A 20,226-nucleotide genomic window follows, 5' to 3' on the forward strand; every position below is an offset into this window, starting at 1 on the left:
TCTCACAGGCCTTGAGAATGTCTGTGACGCACACAGGGGTTAAAGAAATCAAACAACCCTAAGTTTAGAGGAGAGACAACTGTTTGATTTCCAGGAGAGCAAAGGTTGGCCTTCGGCCAATCAGGGGGCTTGAGGGGCTGCGATAGAGACTTTCTCTCCAAAGGCAGGGTGCAGACAGGGTGTGTGTACAGTATGTGCGGGCCTGTAAGATTGATGTGAGGAAAAGGCACTGACGGTCGGGTATCCGGCGGCCATCGGATGCTGGTGCTGACGGAGCGGTTTGCTCTGAAGGGGAGGGGAGGGGAGGGGCACAATATGTGTCGGCTCTTCAAATACCCTGGATGCTGAGAGGGGTTTGTCAATCCTGAGAGGGAAGCTGCCACTCACAGGAGGCAAGAAGTGAGAGATCAAATGTGGATGGTTGATGGAGAGAAAGTGATAGATAGATAGATAGATAGATAGATAGATAGATAGATGGATGGATAGATAGATAGATAGATAGATAGATGGATAGATGGATGGATAGATAGATAGATAGATAGATGGATGGATGGATAGATAGATAGATAGATAGATAGATAGATGGATAGATAGATGGATGGATAGATAGATAGATAGATAGATAGATAGATAGATAGATAGATAGATAGATAGATAGATAGATAGATAGATGGATGGATGGATGGATGGATGGATAGATATATAGAGATGGTGAAGGAGAGGGAGAGTGATAGATAGGAAGAGAGACTGAGAGTGAGTGAGGTGCTGCAGACAGAGTGAAAGCCCCGGGCAGCAGCCTCTTTTAGGTTTTGGAGGTGTGGGTGGGAGGAGGTCTAGGTGGTGTAGGTGGTGGTGGTGGTGGAGGAGGAGGTTAAAGGAGACGAGCTCCCCGAGGCCTCATACGATAGTGCAGCAGCTCCTGCAGGGCAAGCATCCCGTCTTCTTCTTCTTGGGGCTGAAGATGGTCAGGATGGCCTCGTCAAACACCGCCTTCAGGCCCTTCTGAGTCAACGCCGAGCACTCCAGGTAACACTGGGCTCCGATCTGAAGGTGAAGCAAAGAAACTTCAAACATAAACTTCAACAACCACATATCTATATATTTTTGACCAAAACACACATCAGTTTTCACTCAAGTCAAAAACAGTTATCATGAACGTTATGGGTTATACAGGTAACTCACCTCTCTGGCTAGTTTGAGGCCCTGCTCGTAAGTCAATGGCTTTTCCTTCATGTGAAGTAGCCGTGACAGTGTTTTGGGGTCATCTCGCAGATCGATCTAGATCAAGAGTATTACATCACACAATCATTTTATCCATATGATCTATGAACTGTACTTTAAATAATGTACCAAAAACTCCCCAGAAACCTAACCAAAACCAAAAAGCCTCTTTGACTCTTAGTTGGGTCTCGTCATCACCTGTGTACCGATGAGGATGTAGGGGATGTGGGGCATGCAGGACTTGAGTTCTTGTACCCACTCCTCCTGGACGTTGTGGTAGGACGCTGGGTTGACCACAGAAAAACAGATGAGGAAAACGTCTGTGTTTGGATAGGAGAGTGGCCTCAGCTGATTGTAGTCCTCCTGCAGACAAAACATCATGAGGATGATCAGAATCAGAATCAGGTTTTATTGGCCAAGTAAGTTTGCACAAACAAGGAATTTGACTTGGTAAAGTGACTCTCAGTGTGCTTACACAAAATATACATTACAACACAATACAAAACAAAACAAACAGTGCAACAGTGCAACAGTCTAAGAAGTTCGAGAAGTATATACAAGGCGGAATGGCTATATACATAGCTGTGAAACAACAGTGCAAAGAAGAAGTGGAGAGTGCGAGAAGTGCAGATGATCAACATCAACATCGTGATAACGATATAGAGCCAAACTATATAGTAACTGTCCATACCTAATACTGTAATTAATCAATAAATACGATGTACTTTCCGTTTTTGTAAATTTTGTTAGAAGCTGGGGTTAGTGGTTGAGTTAGTAATGTAATAGTTAGTAACTATGAGCACACCGTATCATTTATTACTGTAATAAGCACACTAATAAGTAATGAGTAATATTAAGAGCCGTCAGTAACATTGTGAAGGGACTCCTCGGCCTAGTCTTATCCCACACTGTATGCTGACCTTAAAACCACACCAGTCGCTCTCTCATGTGTGTGTGAGAGGGATTTCGTTGTTTGCCAGACTACTTGGCACAACCTTGAGCCACCATATATGCTTGTCCTTAGGAGGAACGACTTGAACGGAACCAATATTAGCTCAGGGCCGACATGCTGACTGGTGAGGCCACATGTTTGCTCTATTCTCTTGTTCTTCCTATTGTTTACAACCCAACTGCAAAAAAACACTTCTGTGGGCCAACGCATTTTATTTGGAGCGATCCCTTCAATAGGGAAATAGACAGTCATAGGGCCTTATGTAATAATGTCTATCATAATCACTTTGTTCCAGAGGCATAGTCCTATAACACTGTAGTCATGCTTCTTCTATGTTCCTTAAAAGTACTGCTTTTCAGCAAAGCTAGCCAGTGAGTAATCCAACATAAATAAACTATATTAATAAAACTAATGCACCAGTTTCTAACATGACACTTTTGCAATTTGGACCTAGTTCCCACTACAGTATAACAACAGCATATTCTCTGCCTACAAGGCAAGAAGACTAGACTAAGAGAAATCTAGTCGACTGTGTCGATATAAATAAATGTTGGGAAGGGGGCCAGTGTTGTCTTGTTAAACTTCCCTTGTGAGTCTTTTCGCTCCGAGGTCCACAGAAAGGATATATGGGGTGCAGGGAAGGAAATGGAGTGTAGGGAAGGGAGGACCCCAAAGTGGGATGATCGATCGGCAGGCTGGTTGGCCCAGTGATTGTTAATAAGAGAGAGAGACCAACTGCAGACTGCTGAGCAGCCAATATTGGTTATGCAACAGCTGATATATTCTGCACTGTACAAACTGCCTTTGACTATTACTTTAAACGACAAGGTGCATTAAAGGGACACTTCTAACAATCGGGCTAATAATGCACAGGATAACATCAGCTAGCTGGATGGCTAGCCACTACAGTAAGCTATTTGTAACTTTAAGTGAATATCCACCAGGTGACTAAATAAAAAAAATGTCGAGCTGTCGAGCGTATTTCACTTTAATTGTTGTGGGGCGGGGGCCCATTGAAATAGCTTTGTCCTGGGCCCAGGCATCATGCACACAGGCCCGCTAACAATGAATCTGTATCTGAATCCGCCAGGTCCAGATTGCCATACTGCTACATGTGGCATGAGAGGCAGATGATTATTTGATCAATATCCTTCCGATAATTTGCTTTTAGGGAGAGCTGTCTGACTATGACATTACACTCATACACAATCAGAGCAGATGAGTTGATTAGATTACGACCATTTAGTCTTAGGTACAAAGCTTTGCAAAATGGTGCTAACGTGACGTGTTTAAAAGATCTGTTCCCTTGGCAAAAAAGGAGAGGCATAAGAGAAAGAACTTGCTGCACTGTATATTGGTGAGGAGAGGGGATCTAGGGTGAGGAGAGGTTCCCCGTTCTAGAGGGGACTGGGTGAGACTGTTGTGTTGCCAAAATACCGCAGTTTACACGCTGTGCTGTTGTTGGTCTTTTCAAGGCTGTGCATGTCTTTTATACAGTTAGCTTGCTTGTTTTAGACCAAAACTCTATACAGCTGCTTTCACCCAACCATAGAGGATGGACATACACGTCTCTAGTGACTTAAACTCTCCACTCCCAAAAGCTCAATGCTATTGAGTGTCAAACATGGGAAAACTCCATAAAGACCGGTAGTACATTCTAGGGTGCCTGTCGCCCCACAATATTGATGAGGTGTCAATACTGTTGATTCAGTGATTCACATCTACTGGATGGGGACCGCAGGAAACCCCGGTGATTCATGGGATGTGTGGGCTTCCTCATCAAGCATGCTAAAACACTGGACTGTGAGAACCTAACCAATGGAGTCAGAATAGGGACAACATAGTGACCATCGGTAGCCACTGGTAAAACCGAAACAGGCCCTGTAGTCTAATGACAACACAAACAAACGGTACCATAGAGGCGAATGGCAAACAAGCAAATGTCTGATAGACTCTGAAATGGCAGCAGCAATATAGAGTAACATAATAAGGGATAAGTTTTGACCTAAGCCCTCTTGAACACCTGCTGGGTCCTGCTGAAAGGCTTTTCCTCGGCTGCTGCCACTTCATGGATAATAAATAATACAAATTAAAAGCCATTAAATAAACTGGTTGTGGTACCTTTATGACCCCATCATATGTATGTCATGATAAAAGCAATGTCTTCATTATTCATCATGACACTGTCTATCAATGACTAACAGTGTCAGCTTACCATTACTGCTGATTGTCAGAATGGCTCTCATAATTTTACATGCAAGTTGTTATATTATCAGACCTGCTCGGAACTATAACAATACAATTGACAATAATCATGCAAACTTTAAATAATAATTGTATTTATACAGCACATTTCTGGCAAAGTTCCAATGTGCTTTAAAGAATGCATACAAACAGTAAGACAACAACGAATCTAAAAAAAAATTAAAAAGTGCAAAATTCACATGGAGGTCACATAACACAGTGGACGCTGGACTAGTTTTGTGGTGCGTTCCATTTACCTCGGAAGTATGAACTCAGAGCTGGGAATGACGTCACACCAGAGTTTACAAATCGGAAAACAAATGCAATACCAATTGTTGGGTTGGGGAGGTTTTGTCCGACTTTCCAGGTTGGAATTCCGACTTCAGGGCATGTTCCTGTTGAAACTTCCAACTCGGAACTGGGAAATTTTGACTTCCAAGTACAACTGGAATGCACCATTATGCCAATATTTGGCATTTGCTTTGATGTCTTACAGTGAGAGAAGTGTTTCAGCATGTTTTGAGGCAAATTGCCTAGGTTGTCCATCATCTATGTGTACCTATGGGCAGTAGTGTCTTTACCTGTCCTGCAGTGTCATACAGTCCCAGCAGATGTTGCCTCCCAGATACAGTCACATTCACTGCAAGAGAGAGGAGGGGGGGGGGGGGATGTTAAAATACCGTTTTCAAAAGTTTTTCAATAAGTGTGTCAAGTCAGTAAAACAGCAGGGAGGTCTGAGGATACTTACTGAGAGCTGCTATATGCCAGAATCATTTGCAATACTCAAGCTAAAGCTCTGCATGATTTGACAGCTATCACAAAACATTAACAAGTCTCCACAGGGCTCAAACATATGTGATTGAAGCTTGAACAGTTTGGCTGCATTATGAAGTAAGAAAACTGGTAAAGGCATCCCAGCTGACCAATTACTTTGCCTTTAACTGGAATGAATGGTCTTCTAGTCTTGTGGAGATTAGCCAGTGTTGCTCATGTTAATGTAATCGTAATCATGAGATTGATTTCAAACACAGTCATACATGCTAGTGTTTCCACAGTCCAACAGTAACACTCACTGAAACAGGAGTAGGATGTAATGACTGGGTCGAGGGGAGGTTAAACCTGAGGCTAACACTCACAGGCCAACTTCACTCCACACAACAAACAGGGCCTGCTTTGTATTGGAGAAGCTGTTGACATTAAACAGGAAGACAAACACTCACACACAAGACTACAGGATGGTGTGTGTGTGTGTGTGTGTGTGTGTGTGTGTGTCTGGAGAACCTGAAGGAGCGGGTATTGTTGTTCCTGTGTTGACAGAGCCCAGAGGAAAGAGCTCTTCCATCTATAGCCGGGGAACGATGCCGTTGCACACGTGCACAACTCCGCCGCACGTCAACAGGCTTCATCTGCTTCCTGCCTTTGACTTCTACAACCCAGCCAGCCAGCTGCAGTCACAGACCAGGCCTCGCAACCGTTCCATTAGGTGCAGCCTCACAGAGCCAGATGTATGACAGTTAGTGATGGCGGTAAAAGTCCTAATACACTGCTGAGGAACTCCACCCAGGGAATGACATAGGAGATCGTTTCTGCAGTGTGAATGCAGACTAAAATGTTTACAATGCATAGTGCAGTGAAATGCAGACAACTGTGCCCTAAAGAAGTGCCTTGAACCTGACGAGGATCCTGTCGTAGGAGTCGGCCTTGTGTGTCTAGAAACAACCATAGAAGTGTATGGACTAACGCGCAAAAATGTTTGTGCTGGGAATCGTAAATGTCCCATCTTTATGTCATATGACGATGAAGGTGATTAGTATCTCACTGAGTCGCACAACCTCTCTTATACTTCAGTCTGTTATTAAAGTCCCTGAAATGGAGGACTGAGTTTCTCATTCCTCATCCCACTCCTCCTGTTCCTCCTCCTAACGTATGCTTCAAGCACAGTAGTTTCTAAAAATGTAAACAAATCTCCCCCCTCTCCCCCACCCCCATCTTACTGCTCCTCCTGTGTGGGAAACTGCTGATGTCGTCGCTAATTTTAGCTAACATGCTTCTGCCAAGCATCACGGACTGAAACAAAGTTGATGGGGTGCCAACGCCTCGGGCCAGGCCAGAAGCAGAGGACACGTGTCGGGCAGGGTCGGAAGGTGCCCCTCGGGGTCAGGTTCTGTTTCCTATGTGGTGGTGTGGGGCACAGTGACAGGGTAGGGGACGAGTGTCATATGACAGCTGTGGAGGGACACAAAGCTTTGCGATTTGTTACGCTTTGAAGAACCTCCTTAGGAGAGAGAGAAATAGTGTGACATGGCCCCAGAGCGCAATGTCGCTAGGCTTTCCTGTCGTAACCCATCAGCTGTTTCTGACAGGCTGCTTTTACAAGCAAGTGCTCTCCTCTCCTCTCCTCTCCTCTGGGGGGGGGGGGGGGCTCAGCTAAATAAGGACTAACCACTTGGGCCGCTTACTCAGTCTCGATCTCTCTCGCTCCATCTAATCTCAGTCTGCATAAAAACTCCCCTCCTTCTGCTAGCCACACAGCAGCCGACCCTGTGATGAGCCCTGGTATGGGGTATATCCACCCTAGAATTAAAGCAACAGTATGTTTCTTTAATGTCTTTTTAGGTATGTTTTTGTGAGGAACTACAAAACCTACTTTTGATTGTATATGGTCATTTAAAGGATAGATCAACGTGCCTGTCCGAACTAGCTGCCCAGTCTATTCAGTATGTAGATTTGTGTTCTGAGTAAATGTAAGAACAGCTTTCACAGCAAAACGCTGTCAACAATATTTCCAAAGTACATCAGTTAGTAAGCCAGCTAGCTTTTATCCATGCCTGCAGTACTGTTGTTGATATTGTTGACAGGAAAGAGAGACATACACATACATATGTGAATTAGATGTGGACTGTGAGGAGAGAGAGACAGAAATGAAAGCAGGGGAAAACACAGATATACACATACGAGAGACGGAGTGACAGAGAAAGAAAGGCAAAAAGAAAGAGAGAAAGGAAGGAAATGAGTGGGACGGAGACGGAGGAAAATCCCCTTCAGCCGTGATGGAGCGCAGCAGCAGAGGGTGGGGCCCCAGAGGATTTAGAGAGACGCACTGGAGGCCCTCAGCTGTTACGTCCGGTCAGCTGCCTCTCACCATGGGGCCGAACACAGCCCTCCAGCTCCTCTTCCTCTCTCTCTCTCTCTCTCACTCTAACAGCACCACCTCCACAAACACAGCTATGTGCTGGCCCTAAGAGGGGGTGGGGGTGGGGGGGGATAAACAGAGGGTTTGCAGTGCTCTACCACCAGACATCCTAGTGCTAACACCTAGTCACCCTCTCTCTCTTTCCTACCAACACCGCCACTTAAACAAGAACTGTGTGCTGGGCCTAAGGAGGCTGCTAGTGGTGGCTTTACAGTGCTTTAACTCCAGACATCCTCGTGCTAACACCACGGCACCCTCTCTCTCTCTGTGTCTCTCTCCTTCCAACAGCGCCACCTCCACAGCAGCATATGCGTGCTAGGCCTAAGGGGGCTAGTGGAAGGAGTACAGTGCTCTAACTCCAGATTTCCTCGCGCTAAAACCAATGCCCAGTCTCCTCGTGGCTTTTCTTCTTCACACGCTCCCTCTAAGAAGTACCATGCCTCCGACAACAGAGAAGACCTCCAGGATTAGGAAGCAGCAAGTGCTACCAACCCCCCCCACCCAAACAAACACACACACACACACACACACTTCTACTCATCCCATCTGACTTCATTAAACAGAGCTTAAGTGAATGAAAAAAATAAATAAACTTAAGCATTTAGACAAAATCTTTAGCATCTCCTTCTGATTTAAGATCAGACAGACACTCAGAACCCATTCATTTTGCCCAGCAAACATAAGAGGACTTAACAAACAACTTAAACAACTAAGTTTAAAGTGTGATAACACTCACATTAAGATTCCCTAGTAAATAATATTAAATGAATGAGGTTGATGACATGACAATAAAGCAGTAAGTACTACATAACATAATGTTGATGTTTGATAATTCGAGGGGGTTCATATTTTGTTTAACTTAGTAATGCATTGAATGTTACATCACGCAACACTTGGCTCATGATTTATTCAATCAGTTTGAAAGCCATCACAGTCACACTGGAGCAAATTATATAGGCCTTTATGGTATCAGGCAAAGATGGCTAACCAAGCCCGTTTCCAGAGACATCCTGTCACTCAACAAGGCTTTCATTCCTTCCTGAGTTCCCTCTCACACCCACTCGGGGTTTGGCGGAGTCGGTAGACGTCCTCACGCTTTGCATTGCTCTGCATAGCACAACTACAAAAAGATTAGTTAATTAATGTGATTAATCCCACACTTTTTCAAAGCTGAGAGAAGGTCTGCTGGGACCATCCTCACAATTCTCAGATCATACACTAGCCCGAGGTGGGAATAGTGTGATTACAACAAAGTGTTCCAGCCGCAGATTAAATAAAACCCCACCGCCCAGACTGCAACAGGCCAGAGACTGCATTAATTATACATGTCACAGAAATGAGATGCCTTATAATGCAACGGGCCACCGATTCCATACGACGAGCGTGCTCAGCTCATCTGAAAAAAACAAACTCAGTTAATAACCCACTGCAATACATACAGAAGCAATCCCAACTCTAACTGCATGTTTGGCATGTGTGTGTGTGTGTGTTTGTGTGTGTGCGTTTGTGTTAGTGTGTTTGTATGGACGTGCTTATATAAAGATATACCTTTGGGCCACTGTTAAGACATGTGTACACATGCAGAAGGGTGTAACCCAAGCACCAGCTATGTTTGTGTCTCTCTATGCTACAAGCTCTTTCTGCCAAAGCCTTCTTTTCTCTAAACTCCATCCACCTGAATGAATACCACTGGGGCGAGTAGAGACAGAGAGTAGAAAGTGAATGGATGGAGAACAGACATTGGTAGCCTGGTACTACAACTACCTTGTAAAAGCAAGACAAATTCAACAGCGTCTGAAGTAACCTGTGTCTGAGGACTTAAATGTAATTGCTCCATCCTTCCTATCCCTCGACTCCAGACTTGGGAGGCACCATTCGTTATATTGACATGCCCTGCGGTTCAAAAGTCTTCCTGGTGGATTTGGACCAGAGAGTGTAATGCAGTGAGTAGATCAGACTCATTTTTTTTTTTACTTATCAAAGAATGGAAGCATTTCTTCCTGCAGTTACACAAGAGGTACAGCAACCTACCTACAGCAATATCTTTTTAATGCCCAGAATGTTTAACTGGCAACCTTCAGACTCCAGCCATCAGACTGGCTTTTAGGCTGTCATCCCTTGGACAAGATGCCTGTAGATTTCACTCTTCTCTACACCAGCCAGAGTGCCTGGTGTAAATCCTCCACGGTCTACAGTACCAAACATTGGCAGAACATCCCACCTCAAGCTTCTAGACCCACACCACACATTACACCGACAATCATCTCCCACTGCCACCCCCAAAACCAATGGGGTGGAATTTAATTACAATTTTAATATCAGCCCCTGATTTCTTCCTCCCTGTTTGTCTGTATGCTTGTCTGAGCCCCAGGCGACCCAGTAGCTCAATATCAGCTGCAGATTGGGTGATTTGCTCCACTGGGTTGGGGGGAGCCATGCGAGACTATGACTCATTGCTGAGGCATTAGCGGTCGCTGCGTTGTGGCGCGGGAATGTCATCTGTTTGTTTTGGCCCGGGAGTTCTGATCCGGCGGGATTTGTGGACGGAAAGCACAGACCGACTTAACTCCCCATCCCCTTTTACCCCACCCCACCCCCTTCGATCCCATCCGTCCTCCTCTTTCTCCGACAAAACACCCATTCCACCCCGTCAACAGCAAGACACACATTTTTACCTGCATCCACACACACACAAACACACACAAGTCCAAGCTAATTTAAGAAAAGGTTGCGCACTGAGGAAGCATAAGAGCACAGGAGGTCATAATGACATCCTGGGCCGGAAGGGAGGTCCATGCGGCTCAAAGTACATGCAGTGGTGCTTCACCACCTAAACAAAAGACACATCCAACGCTTACATCAGACCTATCAAGAAGGTTCAACATAAAATGTATTGAAAAATCTACTACATTATACATAATCCGCTTAGGGTTGGGCGATATGAAAATATAAACCCGTTGCCAATGACAGCAGTCATTACTTTTTCGCAGCGGTGAATATAAAGAAATGACAGACCTGTGAGCGTTGGGGTAGCCCATTCAAATCAACTGAACTTTTTTGAACATTCTGAAGAGCCGTATGAACTGTGATATATACCGTAACCGTGATAAAATATTACACATACCGTGATAGAAGATTTTGGCCATATCGTCCACCCCTAAATCCACTACACTACTCTGTAACTATTATAGAATATGATTTTATATTGACGTGAAATCCCCTATTAGTCACTCGGGTTAGGGTTAGGTCACTAGTTGTAACTGACTTCGGGGGAAGACATCAGGAAGGGGGGCACGCCTCACAAAATATGATGACACTTCTATCATATTCCTAAGGGGGGGGGGGGGAACTGCTCTGATGAAAGAGGAAACAGATCTGATGAAATAGTAACGAAGCATGGACTAAGAGTGAACTGCCACCTCACATCACCCCTTCTGCTGCTCACGAGGGCTAGTTCTGATTCTATGGTGGACGAGCAGAAAAGGAGAAAACCCGTCCAAAACCCTGACTTTCATCAAAAAGTTTAACAAACACAGAACACTGTGCTGTTGAAGCTGTTCAGTGTCCTTCCCTTACTAAAAAGTTCACTATTGTTTTTTTAGTTCCATCAGCTCACACCTACCTTCTGTGTGACCGGTGCCTATAGGTGAATTGCAGGAAAAACTAGAATGTAGTTCACAACTGATCGGTGTAGTATATCATACTGCAGGTTGACCTGTAGCATGCAGTGTGGCATACCGATATCTAGCTTCTTTAGAATTACAGCTATGTGTTTGAAGTATCATCCACGTGTACCTATTCTCTTAATGAACAAAATACAGGGTTTACAGGGTTAATTAAAGCCGACTGATTTAGTCCACTGCTAGTAAGGGTGTCTCTTATCTGCTCAACACGTGAGGGAATTCAATGCCCACCACCAAAAGGCTTACACCATTAAACAAATCTTAAATTGCAATGTCCTCCTCACCACACTATAAATTCAAGATGGCCGCCATCAGTTGAAGGAACAGTTGCCATCACTCTGTTTTTCATTTAACACTAATACTGGTGGCCTCGGCACAGTCGAGGCCATTCAGCGTGGCACAAAGAGCGCCCTGTGCCACTCTGCCGGGACTCAAAGGCACTGTGTCACAATTCGCCCACTTTATTATGATGCCGTAGTCCAGGCCTTCTCCATGTGGAGGGAGCCGGGAGACTGGATGTGAATGGGCCCAATTGATTAGGCTGGCTGGGTTTTTCATTCTCTCCCCTGTTGTGCGAGCAAGAAGAATGCTTGCTTCTCTTCCTCCCTCCCTCCCTCCCTCCCTCCTGCCTTCTTGCCCCTTGCCTTCACTCCTTCCATCCCTCCCTCCCACGCTTTCTCTCACTGTGAGAGTGTGTCCAGTGTTTGTGTGAGAAAGGGAGGGTGTGAAGGAGTGAGAAAGAGTGAGTGAGTGAGTGAACGAGTCTGTTCAGGAATGATGCGTGCATGCTTCTGTTCAGCTGGTGTGAAGGTGTGTGTGTGGGGGGAAGTGGGGGGGTAGAGGTCAATGAATGGCCAATGAACCATCAACTGAAAACACACCTTTTTACTCACAGCTATCGTTACTCTGCACGCACACAGAGAAGAAGGGAGGGAGAGAGAGAGAGAGAGAGAGAGAGAGAGAGAGAGAGAGAGAGAGAGAGAAGAAATACATGAATGAAAGTTATGGATGGACGATTCTCTGACCTCATCTGCCTCTGCTGAGCGCTAGCTGCTCTGTGGTGGTAAACTTTTGCAAACCTGCATCCAGGAATCCTCTTTTTCTTCAAGCAAAAACAACAAACTCCTCACTATCCCATGAACTACGCAGAAGATGGAGTCTAATCTGTGGAACATCACTGTCCCTTGAACTACGCAGAAGATGGACTCTAATCTGCATTCGTGTTTCTTGTCTCCAACTGAGCAGCTTTCTGACTGAGTGTGATTCTGACTCGGAGACACTGGCACATCTGTTTTCCAGCCCAGCGTAAACGGGACCAATTAAAGGCGTCCCGTGGGGGCTCTTTTCCTGGAGAGCTCTGCTTACTGCACCCCTTGGGAACAAGCCTGCTGAACAACTGCCATCGCTCAGCTGCAGATACACTCACAGTGCCCCCCCCCCCACCACCTGAATCACTCTTCCTTCTGGGCTCTCTCTGTCTTTCTCTTTCTCTCTCCCTGTTCCTGTCCAGTGAGACTGTCTCAGTCCCTGATCCACCTCAATCATTTCTCCTTATGGCCTCTTTCTCTCCCTCTGTCTCTCTCTCCATCTCTCTCGCTCTCTCTTTCTCACTTCCTGTCCAGTGAGACAGTCTCAGTCCCTGAAGTACCTGAAGTCGAGGTTAACCAAGGGAAAAACATGGCCACTTCATACCTGACACACGTGGTATGTTGCCTGCACCATGTAAGAACTTCAAGCTCATGAAGTGCCGCTCCAGTGATTTCCTTTGGTCAAGTTCTAGTTCAGAACTAAGTTCTAAGTTCAGAACTAAGTTATCTTAGTTCTGATAAAGGTGACCAGTTCTTCCACTGTTCTACATGTCATCCTATCCTATGATCACCAATGTTGAGGTCATCTAATGGCTGAAGCCAATGACATCCTCACCAAACGTGCAAGATTCACCATCTTGCGTTCACCCTCTTCGGTCACATTTGGGGAAGACTAATTCCAGAAACCACTCTGTTTCTGAGTTGGGAATGGGAGAATCTGTGGGTGTTTTGTGTGCATGTGTATGGTGGGGGGGGGGGGGGGGGGGTGGACTGTTTACTCCTTTGGCACACACTGAGTAAACAGGGCTGATTTGATCTCATGGGTTGTTAGGGCCATTAGACGTCATCAAAGAATTTGACATCTACTTACAGATCAAGTGTCTTCAAGAAGGAAAAAAATGAAGTGTTGACAGCCAAAGATTTTGTTCTTTTAATACAGCCGCTGTGGTGATGGCTAAATTAGTTAATTTGGGAATCGTTGGTCCAGCATATGTGAAATCCCTTATTCAATCTGATATAAAGTATGACCTATTTTTTCTGGATAGTTGGCAAACAACTTTTTTTCTGTGATTCTTTCTCTGGTTTGTTGGGTAGGAGGGACTAGACCAATGGAAACTGAGCAAGAGACCTTTTCAGAGCACATCCTCCACCATGTAAATCCTGATCCAAAAATGATGTCAACCTTTCCAGGGGTGATATTCCACTCGACCGCTGCCAGACAACAGGGAAAAGATATCACTATTCCCAAGATTACTGTACAGCATTCCACATTAACTCTGGGACTGCTTGATAAGATTACAGTTGATTACATGATTAAAAATACATAATAAAGATCAAACCTCTTCTGGTCATTTAGACACATTGTGTAAGTTGTTTATTTCCTGTAACTATTATTTCATTCTATTATCAGTCTATTTACGTTGACTGTAAAGCACTTTGGTACAACACCTGTTGTTTTTAAATGTTCTATACAAACATAGTTGACTTGACTTGACTACATCATTGCAAGTCAAGTTTGACATAGAGGTCCTCAATGTTCTATTTAACTTTCAGTCCATAAAAGCTGATTACACCATGGTAACCTAATACTCATGTATCAGCAAGACTAATCAAATCCCCTCTGTGTAACTGATGCGTCATTTACTGCAGAACTTGCACACCTGTTTGTAGGGGTGCCGTAATCAGACAGACCCTGTTCTTCTAGAAGTTGTCTTTTTGTCATGAGCGCTGCATTGAGTGTCGTCTTTCTGGTGAATTGCTTCTTCTCATATTTCTGGGCTTGTTAGTGATCTCTCATTCAGACTCGACCTTGAGGAGGGGGGATTTTGGAGTTGACCTCAGCTCAACTATGTAATTACAAACTGACCCTTCACAGATTCAGACCATTCATGTGATGCCGACCAGGGGCTTTCCCCTTCACAGAACCAAAGCTTTTGTGCTCTTTGGTGTGTGTGAGTGTGCATGTGTGAGTGAAAGAGTGTGTTTGTGTGTGCGTGTGCACATATCTATGTATGCATGTGTGAGTGCATTTGTGTGAGTGTGAGAGTGTGTGTGTGTGTGTGCATGCCCATGCAAAGGTATAGTTTACGTTTTACTGAATAGGAATTACTCTAGTAATTCAAGACAAATCATTCTAAGTTTTTGTGTTTTAGCTGCGGTTATGTCTTCTTTACAGCTAAGGATCCACAGTGCTTTGTTTCTGCTAAGACATTAGAATTAGTTCATAATGTGAGTTAAGGCTAGTAAAAACTTTGAAGCATTGGCCTTGGTATGAATACAGTTGTATAAAATGAGAGCATCCATGTTTGTTTGAATATGCTATCTGGGGAGGGCAGTAAAAATCAACCTTTTGGGAAATAATTATACATTTTGGTGTATGCATACTTTGCTGCACTTGTGACAAGATGCAGTAATTTACAGTTCAGTAGCAACAGTCAACAGGACACAGAGTCACAGAGCTGGGCCCCATAAGGCTCTTGTGGCAGGGTTCAACCCACTGCAAATTGATAGCAATACTGTCTTTCAATATACATTTTCTTTCTGCAAACACTTTATATGTATAAAACAATGGAATCATGTCATCTGTCAGGCAGATCAACAGGTTGTCTATCTGCTGCACCGAAACTTGTGGCATGATGAGACGAGCCTCGCTAAAATATTTGCGTTTTCATTCATCCTAAAACTAAGGACCACGCTGCAAGGCAAGGACATACCACGTCTGTCTAGTGTTTACCAGGCCGTAGTCCTCGGTCTGGCAGTAGCATATCTCCTCTTTCAGCCGTCTATTCTTGGGTCCTAGCCTTGCCCCCGACTCTCGATTACGTGCTGGTGGCAGAGGGCTCTCCGCTATTTGAAAACCCTATCCTGGATCGCGCTCTAGCGGATGCCAATCAAAACCATGTCCTCTTACCTGCGTAATGATCGAATACGGTTGGCACATATTCCTCTGGGAAAGCATCGTTAGCGTAGCTCATCAGCAAACAGGTTTTCCCCACGGCACCGTCGCCGACCACCACGCACTTTAACATCTTTTTCACAGTGTGCCCTATACTGTCATTATTACTCCCATCTTCACTCAGGGCAATGGCATTTTGCTTAGTCCGGCGGGCAGGCATGGCAGACGTAAAATCCACACACTGTCTGCTTTCACCGCAAGTTGTCTATTCAGTGGACACGCTGCACAGAATCCCTTGCGCAAACGGATCATAAAAAACTTTGCCTTTTTGCTTTTAAGGGTCCCCTATTGTTACACGAGCAACGTGATAACAGGTCGCTGTGTTTATGCCACACCCTTGTAGAATAAGAGGACTCAAGTTGTTGGTCCACACCTCCGTAGTGCTACCGCGACTTCACGGGGCAGGAGGTGGCGAATTCACAAAATCAGTTGGTCAGCCGCGCAGACACCATCCGGTCGCGATACAGATCCCAACTCTGACTACACGAACATTTTGAGCGGTTTTTGCCTCTCTTCTCAAAATCCTTCAGATTCGCGCTTTCAGGTCCTTCTCCTCGCGGGTTCGCTGTGTCTGTGTCAGGAAATCATGGGTTTCCTTGCGAATTCCATATTAGGTAGGAGTGTGTTGGGAACAATAGGAGCTCTGTCCTTACACTCAACAAGGGAACTTTAGCAACACCGTAGGGGAGGGAGGGATTGGAGGGAGAGGAGGGGTAAAATAATCCATACTCCCCAGCACCGCTCTCCAAACCAATAGAAATTGAATGACGACACTGGAAGTGTATATCCCCGTTTAAAAGTGGTGCTTGGGACAGGGGCCACGATTAACTAACGTTACTGTCTAATAAATCAATGGAGCACAGTCGTAAAGCTTGTTAGAGTCATTCATTGTGTCAGTCTTTGTCCATATCTGCTGAGTGCTTTTACAGCTGCTGAAATTACACACTCGTGCCGACACGTGTTGGGGTCGTCTCTCTCTCTCTCTCTCTCTTTCTCTCTCCCTCCCTCTCTTTAGCGCCCAGCCACTTTTGAGGAGTAGGCTTTAAAACATTGGTTGATGTAGCCTAGTGAGATAGTATGCCACAGGAATATAAGACACTGTATGTTCCAGGAACACTCGATGAAAGGGTTCTTTAACCCCCCATTATTTAAAATAGGTTCTACTCGAGACTATTAACTTGGCGTAGAACCCCCCCCCCCCCCTCCACACACACACACACAGACACAAAGCAATAAAAAACGTGCACACATTTTTATGATCATGCCTAGAAACCCCAAGATGACAAAATAGCTCTCTCTGAGTCATATAGTTCAAATGTTCAATAAAAGTAAAGTCCAGTGTGGATTATGTTCCCCCGCCCAAATAGCCCACACTAAACTATCTCTACATAAACAATGGTGGTAGATATCCTCCTTGCTCGAGTGCGCAATGCAGCCAAATGCAGCCTGAGTGGTGACGAAACCTGGACATAGTTTGTACTCCCATTGTTCAGTATTTATCTTATCAGCATCCCAGTCTTATAACCTTTATCATATCTATATTATAACCTTTATAATATCTCATTTATATTCTCATTTAGCATGAACCAAACAGGATGAAAATTGGAAAATCTTTAGAATACAACATTTGAACAAGAATATATTTTTGTCATGAAATCATAAATAATTATTAAGACATGGTTATGTAAGTGACAGGTGCGAGGTTTGTAACTTCATCATTGGTTTATGCCTGCTACTTGACACAACGTTAAAAGGCACATTCCATCTGTTGCGCGCATCTATCTCCATGGACCGCAACTCGACCACGTCGGAGATTCCTACGCCAGTCAGTTTTTCAGGGCTCGACCGCGCCAGTTCCAGTGCGCAGGCGCATTCGCACAGGGGAGCCCGCAGCTCGCAGCTCCGGCAGTACTCAGTGGTACAGAGTCCCCCGACTAGCCAGGCAAGGCGCAGCGTTACCATGAGCTTCTCCATCCCACCGACAGCTACCCATCCTGACTTTTTCACTTCTGCGACCATCCTCCGCAAAGCGTGCGACCCTGACCGACGCCTCCCAACCGCAGAATGCACGGGGGAAAGAGAGGGCTGGTGGCACCTCAGAACACTTTTTTGGAAAATATTGTCCGGAGATCAAGTGGTAAGAAATTCCCTTCTGAGTGCGAGACATTCTGAAGTAACCGGGAGGATGGAAAGTGGGTGGCTGGGGAATGTTTTGGTTGAAGATTTGGAAGGGGGGTGATATGGGGCCAGGTGTGTGCGTTGCAGCACAATTTAGAAACATCTCTTGTCTGGACTGAGGGCATCTTTTGTGATAACGTTGATCAGCAGTTGTAGATGTTGGCATTGCGTGAAACGAATATTGTTGTTATTTGAAAAGTTTAATTTGCGTTTTTGAGTGCAGAGGATAACAATGGTGTTGATACGCAGGTGTGGTGTGGTGTCAGGGCAAACCTTCGAGAAGATGTTACTTTAGAAGTGGCTTACTTTCAGTAAAAAGATGCAGACTGGCCAGCGAATGAGATGTATAAATGTCGAGATTGCGCATCTTACTTTACAAATCAGTCCGTTCAGTACAGTTCATTTGCTGTCTTATCCATCTAACAGAGCAAAGTTCCAACACCATTGTCAGCGCACCACGATCCTGCATAGTCAATAGATTTGAGATGTATTGCAATGGTTATAACATGTAAATAAATGAATATAGGCTGAAAGATTATTTGAACATTTCCAACGCAGCCTATTCGCACAAAAGTGACTTTTCTTATCATATGCCTAAATTAACCACAAAAACAACCCCAGCACCCTACGTAGTATGAAAAGACAAAATCCTTGAAGTAGTTTCAGATAACCCATGTGGCTTGAAATAAATGTGTCCATATGTTACTCAGTAACAAGCGCAGTTTTCTACCCTTCTATATCTGTAAGAATTTATAATAGAAAAAAACATAATTGAAAAAACAACAAAAAACAAAGAAAGGTGCTGCAACAAGTCACGTGTAATAATTTGTAAGTAGTAAGTATGAACTAAAAGATGTGCTGCTGTGTGGCAGGAACTACTTCTTTGAAAACCTCTCAGTATTGTTGAGAGCTTAATTCATTGCTTTTTAAGCTTTGGAATAAAATTATGCTGTTATTTTGATTCAATGACAGACATCCTCTAAGATTTCCAGCTACATTATATTAAAACATTTTAGTAGGGAGAGATAAAAGTGCATCTCTTCAAAATTGCTGCCAAACACATTGTCCTGTTTCAATAAATTATATTAATGGCTGTGTAAGTACACCGATTAATTGTTTGGAATCATGAACCATTGACTGTACGCCGCGACAGAGGTTGCTCAAGTGTTCATTGTTCTGAGTTCACCAGTAGAGGTCACACATGATCATTGCGCACAGCGAGGCTCCGTATCCAGTGCGTAATTGTCATGAGAACACTAAGCAGTTCTTGGTAGCTGATGAATTACGTGATACTAAAGTTTATATGCTGTTGTAAGTTAGAAAATCAATTGGATATCGGTTGTACTGATATTGGTCAGGCCACGAGGAGTCTACATGCACCAGAGTTTTTTTGTAAACCTATAGCTGTGTAAGATTTTGAACAGCTGGCATCAGACTGAAACGCCCCTGACAACGGTAGACATTTAGTGGTGACAGATTCATTCACTCGCCTCGTATATATTACACGAGGCTAGGGATTTTTTTTCTCTCCAGTTGCTCACCGAACAACGAAGAATTCTTTATATTGATTGTCTGAGCGTCCATTCGGCGACAGTGGTAAGGGATTCTGTGGTATATAACTAGAATCACCAGAGTGGACGATACTAGGATGGTTGCCTTAACTGTACTACAGTACATTTTTTCTTGCTTTATCAGTTTTTGCTTTTCTGGAACAATTAAGTTTCCTCTCATTCTTTTATGTTCCGTTCATGAGCGATATGGTGTTGTGTCATGCCATAGACAACATTTCAGTGAACAGGGCATTTATCTGTGTGTTGGGCAGATGAACTGATTCGATGCGGCAGTGGTATAGTCAGCTGGTGTAAGCCACCCACACTGCCTGTGGTCTAGGTGAGGACAGGCGGGCTGGGTTGTCATGAGTGTGGTGGGGGTGTGTGTGTGCGTGTGTCTCACATGCGTGTGCTTTAGTCCCCTCCTGACCCGTCACTGCTTCCCGGTGCCCTGTGGAGTGACATTTTGCAGCGTGCCAGGTGGCTGGCCTCAGACCTGCAGGGGCATTACCCCACCGCCACCCCCATCACTTAGTACACCTCCTAATTTAAACAATATGTTGAATTAACAGATGTGCTCACACACACATGGAGACACATGATTGCTTAGCCACCCACGCAGGCAAATATATGCACATGCATGCACACACAGATACACATGTATGCATGCATGGGCACCTGCATGCACACACACACACACACACACACACACACACACACACACACACACAAACAAACATGCACACACTGGCTTGCACATTTTGTGATACATGTGAAGACAAAAACACAGCCTCTCTTACTCTCCCTCTCTCTCTCATACACACACACACACACACACACAGATGCAGATGTACAGACAAAGATACAGCAGCCACTGTCTCCCTCTGACCTCCTTCACATACACACACGCGCGCACACACACACACACACACACACACAGAC

General features: G+C 44.7%; 2 protein-coding genes across 2 annotated transcripts in view; one reads left to right on the forward strand and one right to left on the reverse strand.

The window, feature by feature from the left end:
* Positions 1 to 719: 719 nt before the first annotated feature.
* On the reverse strand, positions 720 to 16,237 carry rhoj (ras homolog family member J). Its single transcript, XM_012824704.3, has 5 exons — positions 15,512 to 16,237; positions 4,999 to 5,057; positions 1,420 to 1,584; positions 1,183 to 1,278; positions 720 to 1,044 (listed from the first exon to the last, which is right to left on the reverse strand). Exons 1-5 carry the CDS (start codon positions 15,714 to 15,716, stop codon positions 898 to 900), a joined length of 672 nt encoding a protein of 223 aa, XP_012680158.1. The 5' UTR covers positions 15,717 to 16,237; the 3' UTR covers positions 720 to 897.
* A 1,100-nt stretch (positions 16,238 to 17,337) lies between these two features.
* kcnh5a (potassium voltage-gated channel, subfamily H (eag-related), member 5a) overlaps positions 17,338 to 20,226 on the forward strand; it is a 98,674-nt gene continuing 95,785 nt past the window's right edge. Inside the window, exon 1 of the mRNA XM_012824688.3 lies at positions 17,338 to 17,693. Within this exon, the coding sequence (XP_012680142.2) occupies positions 17,621 to 17,693 (73 nt within the window). The 5' untranslated portion in view covers positions 17,338 to 17,620. The remainder of the gene's footprint in view (positions 17,694 to 20,226) is intronic.

This window comes from Clupea harengus, chromosome 15, assembly GCF_900700415.2.
Source record: "Clupea harengus chromosome 15, Ch_v2.0.2, whole genome shotgun sequence".
In the NCBI taxonomy this organism is placed as follows: Eukaryota; Metazoa; Chordata; class Actinopteri; order Clupeiformes; family Clupeidae; genus Clupea; species Clupea harengus.

Coding starts and splice junctions, on each gene's coding strand:
- rhoj (XM_012824704.3), bottom strand. CDS start 15,716: ATGCCTGCCCGCCGGACTAAGCAAAATGCCATTGCCCTGAGTGAAGAT. Junction 1,279..1,419: donor ACATCCTCATCGGTACACAG/GTGATGACGAGA, acceptor CTCTTGATCTAG/ATCGATCTGCGAGATGACCC. Junction 1,045..1,182: donor GCCTCAAACTAGCCAGAGAG/GTGAGTTACCTG, acceptor CTTCACCTTCAG/ATCGGAGCCCAGTGTTACCT.